At 38.8% G+C, this 12,781-nt stretch overlaps 1 protein-coding gene across 1 annotated transcript; it reads right to left on the reverse strand.

The window, feature by feature from the left end:
- Positions 1 to 1,932: 1,932 nt before the first annotated feature.
- LOC135347804 (uncharacterized) lies at positions 1,933 to 12,667 on the reverse strand. Its single transcript, XM_064545868.1, has 24 exons — positions 12,323 to 12,667; positions 11,682 to 11,711; positions 10,284 to 10,358; positions 9,966 to 10,046; positions 9,563 to 9,637; positions 9,374 to 9,446; positions 8,598 to 8,791; positions 8,239 to 8,371; positions 7,996 to 8,130; positions 7,245 to 7,336; positions 6,974 to 7,118; positions 6,605 to 6,804; positions 6,420 to 6,497; positions 5,938 to 6,222; positions 5,696 to 5,773; positions 5,345 to 5,459; positions 5,026 to 5,171; positions 4,656 to 4,881; positions 4,333 to 4,488; positions 3,945 to 4,075; positions 3,449 to 3,713; positions 3,226 to 3,322; positions 2,818 to 3,062; positions 1,933 to 2,509 (listed from the first exon to the last, which is right to left on the reverse strand). The coding sequence occupies exons 1-24, from the start codon at positions 12,587 to 12,589 to the stop codon at positions 2,115 to 2,117; spliced, it is 3,717 nt and encodes a 1,238-aa protein (XP_064401938.1). The 5' UTR covers positions 12,590 to 12,667; the 3' UTR covers positions 1,933 to 2,114.
- Between the last annotated feature and the right edge of the window lie 114 nt (positions 12,668 to 12,781).

Here is a 12,781-nt window from a genome sequence, read left to right on the forward strand (position 1 = left end):
CCATCATGAGAGAATACACTGTGTACTACTGCAACTCTTCTCTCTGTCTTTAGCCCCGCCCCCCTTTCTGTTTGTAAATCAAAAATATGTTAGCTCTGAACTGGCTCATTTCATGACCTATAATCCTTATTCCAATGTGTTTAAAGATTGTCTTACTTTGTATTGATCTTATTATATATAGTGTAGTCCTTGTGTCTCTTGCAGATTTATTTCGAAACCAGACTGCTAGACCTATATGAACACACGCAGGGTTTTTGGCATGCTCTAGCTTCATAAATGTTTGCAATCACAGGCTGTCAGCCTGTTTTTTTTGTTATGCACAACAAGTGGCTATTGGTTTGTGCATTATACACGCACTTTTATTTGAGTGACGCACATTGATGTCTGATGGAATCGTTGCAAGAATTTACCGTTAATAGGATGATCACAAATATCCCTAGGCATAAGACCACTGGGACATGATAGAGTAAGTCGCCGAACTCCGTCAGGCATCAAAGTGCGTCAGGTAAAAGGGCGTGTAACGCACAAACAAAACAAGACTGATTCAAACTAATTACACACACTAACAGATGGCCATGGGCCTATTATCCATCAGCGAAAACTTGGATAGGCCAAGTCGCTTCCAGTCCGAGCAGTGATAACTAAAAAAACTACCGAATTTTTCGATTTTTGTCAGAACGTACCAATCCCCGTTTTTGCCAAACTACACTGACACAAGCTGAATACAATCTAGATAGAGTGCAGTACAGAGTGGAGCAATTCCCAAAATCAGGCGACCCTGCAAAGCGGAGCTACACTGGAGGTTGTAAAGTGCTGAGTCAGCAATATTCTAGCTATAAGCGCTAATACATAGCGTTTATAACTATAGGCTAGTTATTGTTAATATAATAATTATGTTTTGTTTGTGCGTTACACGCCCTTTTACCTGACGCACTTTGATGTCTGACAGAGTTCGGCGACTTACTCTACTGTAATTGTTTGGAATGAGGGATCAGTGAACAAACAATTTACTGTTAATAGATTCTTGTTTCAGCCTGCATTCTAAGCACGCTCTGTATCGCTGTGGTGTTCTTCAGTGCCAGTTATACATAGGAATTGCCTTTTATCAATGTGTTTCCTATATAGTATAAGCATGTGTTTTGACTAGTTGATTGGCCGTAAAACTACTGGTATACACTATAATTATACTGATTTTTGGCTATCCAAGTTTTCGCTAGAGTTCTTTCATCGCCATCTGTTAGAATGTATGATTTATAGTCTGTGCATTATACACGCACTTTTATTTGAGTGACGCACGTTGATGTCTGATGGAATCATTGCAAGAATTTACCGTTAATAGGATAATCACAAAATTGAAATATCCCTAGGCCCTAGCTATATATAGCTGAGTATCAATTAACAGTGCATATGCATGTATGTATGGACGTTCACGTGCAGGGCAATAATACATGCATCTCTGCTCAGCTTATAATTATGCAATTTCAACGTTTGTGCTGCTGAGATATTTTACTTTCAGGTAAGAGTATATTGTGGCAGATCATATAGATTTATATAGAGGTTATATATAGCTGCTTGATTTGTGGAGTAGATCTATCTATAATTATGTTGTATAATAATTTCCTATTCACAAAATTGGTATGTTACACACGCAGTTTGTTAGTTGGAAAAACATTTGCCATGTAACAATTTGATATACGTATAGGATTGCCAGGGGAAACCACAGCAGGCACCAAAAAGCGTGGAAACAAGAAATCTTGCGAGAGCATAACTTCAATGAATCCGTTACAGCATCATTCACATGAGCTACTATATAGTACTGATACATTACATTATAGCATCACATAAAGGAATTATTGTAAAACTATAATTATAAACATTACTGTGTTCCATGTCCAAAACCAGCTTTCATATCCACCACACATTTTTACACAATCACTTCCATGTCACCATGCATATAGATGAACTGTGTATATGCATGTAGCTATAGTATTTACTGCATAATTATATAATTATTCTGAGGTGATAAAAATGAGAGCACAAGTGCTTGATGATGATTATATATGAGGCCAAAATCAGTTTGTTTGTTGGGGTGATAGTCATTCAAAAATTAAAGGTCAGTGGAATTTGTTTGCATGAGCACTGTCTATTTGTATTTCCTCATCAATCACATGATTGTCACATGAAACAGTTCCATTCAAATTATCTGCCGAGTAACTCTCACTGAGTTGCGATAAATTCTGCTTCAATATCTCGCTTTTCTCGCTTGACACCGGTGATGGTGAAGTTGGACTAACGCTTCCTGTACACTCCGAATCAATCTTGGAAATTCCGTCACATTCGCTTCCCGTCGACCCATTTTCGATGTCATACGTTTCCACGACGATAGTCTGTGTCGTGTATGTAGTTGATTGAGTGTACTGTCCCAGACACTGCACTTGATCACTGTCTTCTTGCTCGTCCTCTACTATGCTCGGTAGAATGCTGTTAGAGAATGAGTGGCCTTCGTCTCCTGGAGAGAAATTAAAGTATAAAACTCAGAATTTGGGACAGTTAAAACAACAATTACCGTTAAAAAACTAATGTTCGAATAACAATATCTGATATACCTGCATGACTGTACTATGATAAAGCATGCAATACATGAATACGGTTTTGGCAGAAGGCACTACGGTAACCATTGAAACCCATGCATGCAATAACAACACTTGTTTATACCCTTATGAGCGCATATTTTCGCAGAGCAATAATTTTCATACAATTTGACAATGCTACAGTCAATGTTGTTACTGATATACGTACACAGTGACATAAACTTACCAACTTTATCTCTTCGTTGCCAATAGTTACCAGTACCTCCATCTCTTCCTTTACTGCTTCCACTGTGCTCTGGAGTAGACGTTGACAGGACCACGTTGTAGTAGACTAGTGTGGGGTCAATTTCTAGAGTGAGAAGTTGTGTTGGTAGCACTCGGGATTGAAGTGACACCAGGGACTCTCTGAGATCAGTGAATGAAGGTCTTTCAAGACTCTCTTCAGCCCAGCATAGGCTCATCAGATTGTACCTGGATGCACAGTCGTAACATGAATTATCATAAATAATTATGGAAACCTATAGTAAGACGAATAAGTCAGCTGTGCAATAGTTACCAGTACCTCCAGTAGTATAAAGTTGCAAAGTCCATTAATGGAGCTAGCTAGCAAATTAACAACGTTTTGGTAACTTACAGATGTTGTGCAGTGTTGGGTGGTCTCTCTAACCTCTCCCCCATTTCCAGGTGAGCCACAAGGTCCTTGTGTCCAACAGTAGAGTAGGGGAAGCCACCTGTACAGGAAGGATTAGGTCGTAAGGATGGTTACTGTAATATGACATTCTCAAGATAACATATAAGCTTTTCTAAAAAAATTGGCACTGGAAATTCAATGCATGAAGTACTTTCTAAACACATACCGAGAGTTGCTATCTCCCACACGGTCACTCCGTACCCCCAAACATCAGTAGCACTGTTAAACTGCGCCTCCTCCAAAGACTCCAGTGCCATCCATCTCATAGGCAGTCTACCGTCATCTGTTCTGTGGTAGGCTCGAGGTTTAGCCTTTTGTTTAGAGCAGCCGCTGAGACCAAAGTCTGAAATTTTTATGAGGAGTTTATTATCAAGGTACATGTTTCGACAAGCTAGATCGCCATGGACAACACCAATGGAACTCAGAAATTCCTGCAGTAAATGAGAAGATAATTAGTAAGTTCAAGCAGTAGATATACTGTAAGAGCACAACATTAATTTGAAACTACACGTACAGCAGCTGATGTACAGCTAGATGCATGGATTGCATACTTTTTGTACGTTAAAATGTAGTCACGTACAATTCAATATAGGCACCAAAACTGTTGCATGCATGGCAAAAAACACACAGCGTGTTTATAAAATCGAAGCGAATGTGCTTACCATTCCGACAGCAATCTGCTCAGCAAATTGGACCAATGTGTGGCTGGTTACCTCCACACCTTTGGTACCCTCTACCAACAGTGCTCTCTGATTCTGAAGGAACGTTAGGAGATCACCCCTCAATGGTAACTCTGAAACCATGGAAATGACAGGTCTGATTCAAACTTTCATGGCAATGAAGGATAGCTAGTTTAGTTTAGTGGAAGGTTGTTTGGATTATGAAACCCATGCCACGATAATTACTTAGGGATTTTCTGCAGCTGCGTATATATAAAGTGATCCTTAACTCTCATCTATTGTAATAAGTGGCAATTTTCAAGTTTACAATACCAATTAAGATAGGATGATGTCATAGTAGGCTCATTTTTTACTCCTGTAATATACATACCTGATACCAAGCAACACGGATCTCTGGTAGTCACACAGCCAATCATCTTCACCACATGATCTCCAGCTGTGCCAGCACAGTAACTCTGGTACGAGACAAGCTTGGTCTGCTCTATGTGGTCCATGAATGACTGTCTCTCTAACTCTCCACTCGAACCTGCAGAGTTTAGAAGGAGTTTCAATTTTAGCCACAATGCCTTGGGATTACAAATAAATTATAAATGCATGTGGTGTTAAATTTTAAAAGTGTTGTGCAATCAATGTGCTGAGTCCACAATACTTGATATAAACATTATTAACTGCAGTTGAAAACACTTCACCCACCTTTTAGTACTTTAATGGCCATACCCCCATCAACTCCGTCAATCTCCTCAGGCCCTCTCCTAACCACCCCTTGATATACATCACCAAATGCCCCGTGGCCGAGCTTTGTTTGCAAGACAACACTCCCGGGATGCAGCTCCCATGTGTCAACATTCAGTAATGGAATATGATCAACGTTGTCTCTTTTGTGAAGCTTGCTGTCCAAATTTTTGGCATGATAGTCACCCTAATAATTATAAGAAGGAGAGAAAAAAAATCCAGATGAGTAAATGCGAAGTTTTGTACGTGTGAAGGTACATTTACTACAATTCGTGCATGCAGATGTGCATGTACGTCTTGTTGAGTGTATACATATAGATACCAAACTTACGCTCGATTCCAAATACCCTGCTGCTCTCTTGCTGATTCTTCTATTCCTTAAACAAGCAAGTGCAACGCAAATGACCATTATCACTACTGCAACTAGCATGACCACACTGATGCCAATAATTATGTAGAGAACATCCATTGACAAGGCTGCAAATGGAAATTGAATATGAATTGCACAATCCATCAGCTCCAATGAGTACACATGCAGCATGCAACAAACGCATACATAATTGCATATGCACAATTGCATCTAGGAGTAAGCGACTAAAAGCTACATGAGAAGTAATTGAAATAGTAAAATATTTCTTCTCTATATATACCTGCAGGTGGCTGAGGGGGTGGTTCGGTAGTGACAAGTACACGTAGCTCTCCTATCTCAATGCAGGCTGGGGTACTCCAGTTACTCACTGCACGATGAATATTGATGGAGCGTACCTGCAATCAAAAGTTGTCATGAGACATACGTATATACCATGCAGTGTACTATAATAGTGTTGTCAATTATTACGAAAGATATATATATACTGTCTCTAAAGCAAATCATGCATTGGTGATAATTCATGACATTAATCAAATATAATTATATTATGCAGTTGATCCAATCAGGTCTCCAGACAATAATTACGATATGCAAGCCACTTATCATTGTATCCATGTTAGTGTATGCTTACCTGCAAGTAGACACAGTTGTTCTCTTTATATTCAGGTATCTCCATCACGAGTGGTACTCTCACAGCTGCTAAAGATATCTGTGGAAAACACAGTACATTATTAAACCATCTAATGACGCTGATTTTGTCCAATAACGGTCGACCATACACACAAAGTGTAGTTAAAGCACAAATGTACCAACAGATATAAAATTAGGATGTATAAATTTAAACCAAGACATATCACTCGTACATGTACGTACATTGATCATCTTTTGAGTGAACAGCTCTCCAAAATCATCGTCTTCCTCAAAAGCTTGATCCTCTGTTACCCTCACTTCATACGACATCACACTTGAAGATGGTTGCCTCCACCCCACCCACACTCTCACAACTCCAACACCTCTCGAAACATTCATGACAGTTACATCATCAGAACTAACAATGATATCATCAATAATTGCGGATGGGAAGGGCAAAGCATCGAAGGTACAACTCTCCTCATCGGGGGTGATGATAGAGGTCACGTAGTCTGTCACTGTAGTCATCTGTCGCATGAAAATGAATAGTGATATAATCACGCCAGAATGTAGTAGCCTCAAACTAATTTCATTGAAATAATGACAGCAGCTATACGTAATTTAAAGCTGTTAAATAACTGCTTCGAAAAACGGCTAGGCATCTAGTACGTGTTAAAACTTATAGTATACACTTATCTGATACTAATGCGATTAAACAAACTCACAGTGATTCTGTAGTAGGCCCCGGAGTTTCGGCTGAAGGGAAGCCCTCTGGTTGTGTAAGAGTACTGAGAACCATTAGTCTGCAATAAATACATCGTAAAGAGATCGATACTCTAACTTTCCAATCAAAAATGCAAGGAATGTATAGCACAGGTGTATTTGTGCACTAAAAAAAGTCCAAAAATACCTTAGGTTGAATGTTTGCAATATAGATATAATTTCTCGTACTCGGAATTAGAGACGTCTCTACTCTGAATTGCTGGATTGCATCTGTCAAAACATCATGTTCTGGAATGGACCAGGAAATATGGAATCGAAACAGGCCCTCTCGTTCACTCCACTCTCGCTCGCATTGAAAGTTAAGTGGAACGGGAATAGTATATTTCTCTGTGGATGAGATGGAGCAATTGCAGTATAATGTGATAATTATAGTTAAGCGTGTATAATATTACACATGTATGTACTTTTAATAAAAGCTAGCAATAAAAACTATACATGATATCCACTAGTATAGTAAAACATCCCCATGGTATGTCAAGTAATTTAAAGTATATACCTTGCACATCCACAAGGAAGGTACTCCCTGGTGGAATGTACTCTCCAGATAGAGCATGGGAGGAGACTGAGATACGATAGTAGCAGCCACCCACCGGTCCCTCCAGAGGAGATTTCAGAGCTTCTATCACTGCTGACGACTCAGTCTGGAGAATGAAGTTTATAGGACACAGAAGTAAAAAATAAAAAGATAGAGCTAATCAGAATAATTATGTGCTTCAATTTCGAAATTGACTGCTAAAGCCGAAACATCTGATTTGTGGTTACCCTACCTTGGGAACTACAATGGTTTGCCCTAAAGTTCCACAGAGTGCGGTTGAATCGTCCAGTGTGACCGTGTAGTGGCTCAGACTATACGAGGCCTCTGCATGTAGAGTGTGTAATAAATTATTATACTAGCTCAGCAAAGGTAATGTACATATATACAGTGAATGCTGAATAATTATCTTCAGGTTCACAGTAGTAAGTACCGTATAGCGCGAAATTTTCGAGGGGCTTAATTTTCGTGGATTTCGTGGGTTAGCAATCCTACACGAAAATTAAGTCCACGAAAATCGTTCTTTACCTGCCTATAACGTGCAAGATTTAAAGGCGTGGCTTCCGGTAAGCAGTCATTCCGCGAACATTGTGCAACGAAAATACTTTTAGAGGCCAATCCACGAAATATAAGTGCCTCGAAAATTTCGCGCTATACGGTATATAGAACTGGAGTATTATAAATAAAAGAATTGGAAAACCATTGTTAATCAATTTGGCTATCCTGTCTATAAAGTCACATTATCAAGGTTACAAGCATGTAATAAAAGTCATACAGTCCCTTATAATAATTATTTTATTACACGGTTGCGTATAGCCTCGAGGCATGATTTAGTAATTGGTCGTCGTGATATAAACACAGTCATAATAATTTATAACATGAGAATCTTATGCATTATGCATTCGTGCTTGTGCCATTATATTTCTCGGTCTAATGGTATATAAGCTATTATATAATATACACAGCAAATTGTATCCCATACACACCTGGTGGATGTCTCCACGTCACTTCAATTCTGGCATGCTTCCAGAACAGAGGTCTTAAGTCAGGACTGACTCTAGTCACGATGAAATTGGGATCTGGATTCTGTGGAAGTCTATTAGTTGGTTCAGGAGCAAGATCTATGAAATGTGAATCAAAATAATTGCAGTGTATAGCCATAAGAAGTTATAATACGTATTATATTCTTTTGGAGGTGATGTGATTATGTTAATAAGCAAATCACTCACAGCCATAAACGTCAATGATAGAAGGACGACTCCAGCTTGAGGATAGTCCATTCTTGTTGATGGCCTTGTACTGCACATAGACCTCCTCATCACATGCATATGACGCAAGGTCTAGGGGATCATTCAAGGTATGCTGTGGAACGATTCAATGGTATGAGAGGTGGATAAAGATTTTCGTCAACAAAGTATACTCCAGCATTAAACATTGAATTGTCTATATGCCATGTCGGCTATATACAGATATTTCGATTCTTTAACATACTTAATGATGAAGATTATTACAGAAACATCACATATATATACATGTGCACAGATGCTCTAAATTAACGGGTGAGTAGTGGTCACACTGACTCTCTTACCAGCCAGTAGTAGCTAACAGCACTTCTAGTCCCCGTACGAAGTACTCGAAACAAGAAGTTGGTTGCCGTGGGAATTCCAATTTGCCCACTCGTAACTTCTTGTGTGGTATTGCTGGCGCTAACTCTGTACACACTAGGACGAGGATCGTTTGGTATGGTAAGGTGTGGTGCCTCAAGGGGAGATAGGGGCAGCACTGCATTAGGGAAAGGGGGAGGGAATATAAAAAAAACACCTTGTTTCAAAGATAAGAATTCTGACTCTTGGTAAAACCAACAACGCCTAGCTTTAATTACAAGGGAATTGAACAAAGCCATCCAATAATAATAATAGGCTAGACTGTGGGCGATATCAACATAACAATAGCCACTGTAATTAGGTTAAGAAGGTTCCCACCGTAGGATATTGCAGTACACACATAATGGCTGTGTAAACACGTTTACGCCCTAATGGCAAATTTAATAAGCTACTGTGCACAGTATGATAAACAATAAACAAAATTACATGCATGCGATTTAAAGTGTTGAAACCAACAGCTTAACTTAAAGTATACGGAGGAATTGAATGAAATACATCCATTAATAATTATAGGCTAGACTGTGGGCGGCATATCAGCATAACAACTGGTTCAACCTCGATCTGTGGGATATGGGATATCGTGCAAAGTACACACCTAATGACTGTGTAAACACGTTTACGCCCTAATGGCAATTTAATAAGCTACTAAGCTATACTTTGCGATTAAAATGTTGACAGTCAGGTACTTAGTAGGTCTTACTGTCAGGTTGGGGAGAGCTCCATTGCATCTCATCCTCGTAGAGTTGACAACCAACTCGGCACATTTCTTTGTTCTGTATAAAAATTATAGCAGACATAAATTATGAAGGTGCACATTAAGACATTCAGCTGTTCATTGTCTTTTACCAGCTAAAATCACTGTACAAAATTGATCTATGCATGTACTTACACAAACTCTCAGGCACTGAGTTCCATCTTGTGTGCAGTTGAAGTGTCCTCCACAATCAAGAACACAACTATGCGACTGCCAACAGATAATTATATCCAATACTTATTAATGATTGATCACTGTGTATACATAATCTCAACATATGAAAACATTGGACATAATGGTTGCCAGAAAGTTAGTGATTCAGTAGCATTTGGCAGGAAGCAAATATTTATTACTCTTCTATTGAAAGGTATGCATGCAAATCGCTCTATGTGTACAACCAGCAGCAGCATTGTGTTCTCATTCCGGTAATTAGCAGTTGATAAAGCAAAAAATTCAACCCAAGAGTGCACAGAAATCAGTAATGCCCTTCAATCCAACCACAGGACAATGGGTGCATAACTGTAACTTAATAGCTTACACATAGTGAAGAGCATTGTGAGCTAGTTGTCTCCGGCAACAGACTATAATATTCTGTGCACCCTTCTCTGCACCCTTGGATCTGATGACAGAAAACAGTAAAACTCAATTAACACCTATCTTATAGTGACTACCGGATCATTGGGTCCCTGAGGCCTAATTGTGTGGGACACACTAAAGAGTACAGTCATAATACAGAGGAGGTGTTTATAATCATGATGGTATAATACTACGAAAATTGAATGAACTAAAACGATATAGTAGCAGTATTACAATTATAGTGAACCATGTTGTATATGCATGTAAGGTGGTTGCTCACCTTTTGATACACAGTGCAATCTTGCTCGATTACATCATCAGGAATCGCAGGCCACAATGGGTATGTGTTGTCCAGCTATAATTATAGAGAATCAATAGTCCATTCACGCAGACCATAATGCAATGTGCATGCATGTCAATGTACGGTCATTGGAAACAGGCAATTGAGATATCACAGTGCTATTATGGCTTCTATTATGATTACAAAGTTTGTGTACGCACAGTAAATTCAATTAGGAATTGATATGCCCACAGGCAATACAAAAGAGGTGGATGTGCCTAGACTATGCAGATACAATACCTTGTTAGCAACCAACGACTCTATTACTTAAGACACAACCATAAATAGTATAGGTAGTCCCATGGAATTGTACTAGTAAGTTGTATAAATTATCAAAGGCGTATCGCTCTTGAACATTCTTAGAGAAAGTCAAAGTGTACATGCAGATTACATGAGTTCGTAAGTCATTAAGAGTTACATGGGAGCATAGTTACATTTTAACACATAATTAACGATCGAAACTCTACACCTCACATATTCAAAATAATACCTCCATAGAGACTCACTGATTATTACCTGTGGGATCCAATTATTAAAGCCCCGCAAAAATTTTAGCTATTTACAATTCATACTAGATTCCAATCAGATCCTGGTGGTTCTGTGTTTACAAACAAACCAGGGTGATGGATCAAACCACAAAAGTGAAGCCAGGTTATTACATACCCCAGAACACCTACCCTTAAAACATTCCCTAATAGTTCGTAAACACCCATGGATTGATGTAAACATGTATTGTCTATACACTGTACATATTATGTGTTCACAGCGACTGCCATTTGCCAACATGCAACTCTGATAAGGCAACTAAATGATATACTCTGCTCCTTAATTGAAATTAAAGTGTACACATCGGATATATGGAATCTACAACTGACAGTATTACCGTTCACATCTAAATACTAAACATCGAATAAAGGATAATAATGATAATACCATTCAACTATAGTCAATAAGTGGCCGTGCATATTAATTGGCTAGAGGATGAATTTTGACCTGCAAACAAAATGTACAACATGGGAAAAACAACGTGTGAATTACTAGTGAACATTTTTCACCTCTGCTAATTGAAGCACTCATCTTGAGACTACAATTGTCACTATGAGTGCCTTTCCTTTACACTAGCAGTGAAACTTGTCGTTAATAATAGCCACAAACAATGGCAATTATTATTATACAGAGGAAGCAAAATTACCGTGTGGGTATAGATCTTTATTATCTTCACTACAATATACAAAGCGGAGAAAATAACATTTACATCCTCTAGCCAATCAATAATATTTACAACCATAATATAGCTTTCAAGGATTCCGTTACACAATGATAATATTATACACGTACCTTTAGTGTGATGTTCAGCTCTCTCAAGACCTGTACACACAAGTAATTAGAGTTGTATCATGAGCATACACTTACTACATGCAGTACACACAATGCAACGTATTGTCTATCGCAGACAATTCATTAGATGCATTTGGCTCAGACCGTCTATTACTGTGGAACATTGAATAGTATATCATTGCACAGATAAATTATACTGAAATGTGTGTATACCTATAGTTAATAATTTGCACCTAATCCCATGCATATGGTATGCAAGGTAGAAACTGTTGGCCATTTATAATGATTGTAGTTGTACTCAAGCTTGAGCATTTTATCTAACAGCTACAAACGTACTGAGGAGACTGCATGATAAAAAAGTTATAGGCACTATCACAAGAATGGGTGCGAAGGGAGGCAATAGTTCTGGAAAGATTGGATAGTTGTTAATTAGTGATCAAACAACAAGGTGCAAACTATAGCTCTAGCGCTAAACCAATTTTCAGTTCCGAATGTGTCATTGCGCTAACATTGTTGCTAATCTGCACCGATCCCATAATAGCCTATATCCCATCACTGCAAAGACATGCTCAATTAGATCCACACTTAATTAGCAGTAGACAAAGCTGAATAATTATACAGAACGGAATTGCACAGCTCACCCTTTCTGTACAAGCCAGATGACATCGTATTTCAGCGACAGCGACACTCCTTAGTGTAAATTGAGGTGGTGGGCTGTACCGAGGAGCAAAGCATTCAGTTGTCTTCGTCTCTCCAGATCCTTCCCCACTACCAGAGCCTGAACCACCACTACCACTGGCACTGCTCTCTGTATCAAACAACCCAGGATCTGTCAGATTCTTAGCTCCAGCACAGAGGCTTTGCATTATCAGTAGAGCTATAGCTAGCAGCTGTAACTTCATGTCCATTTTTGTGCAGCACTCGCTTGTGCAAGCTTTATTATTAAGAAATGGCCCGAATAGCAGCTTGAGGCTTGAGCTCAATGAACTCGTAGCTGCACTTTTATGTCAGTGTGGGCAGGATGCCAATACCCACCTATAATTATTAGAGTTAGCTGAAGGTTCACATAATTATGTACACACCTAGTGCCTATAATAAAA

This window comes from Halichondria panicea, chromosome 14 (assembly GCF_963675165.1).
Source record: "Halichondria panicea chromosome 14, odHalPani1.1, whole genome shotgun sequence".
In the NCBI taxonomy this organism is placed as follows: Eukaryota; Metazoa; Porifera; class Demospongiae; order Suberitida; family Halichondriidae; genus Halichondria; species Halichondria panicea.

Coding starts and splice junctions, on each gene's coding strand:
- LOC135347804 (XM_064545868.1), bottom strand. CDS start 12,589: ATGGACATGAAGTTACAGCTGCTAGCTATAGCTCTACTGATAATGCAA. Junction 6,498..6,604: donor TTGCAAACATTCAACCTAAG/GTATTTTTGGAC, acceptor TATTTATTGCAG/ACTAATGGTTCTCAGTACTC. Junction 4,882..5,025: donor CAGGGTATTTGGAATCGAGC/GTAAGTTTGGTA, acceptor TATAATTATTAG/GGTGACTATCATGCCAAAAA.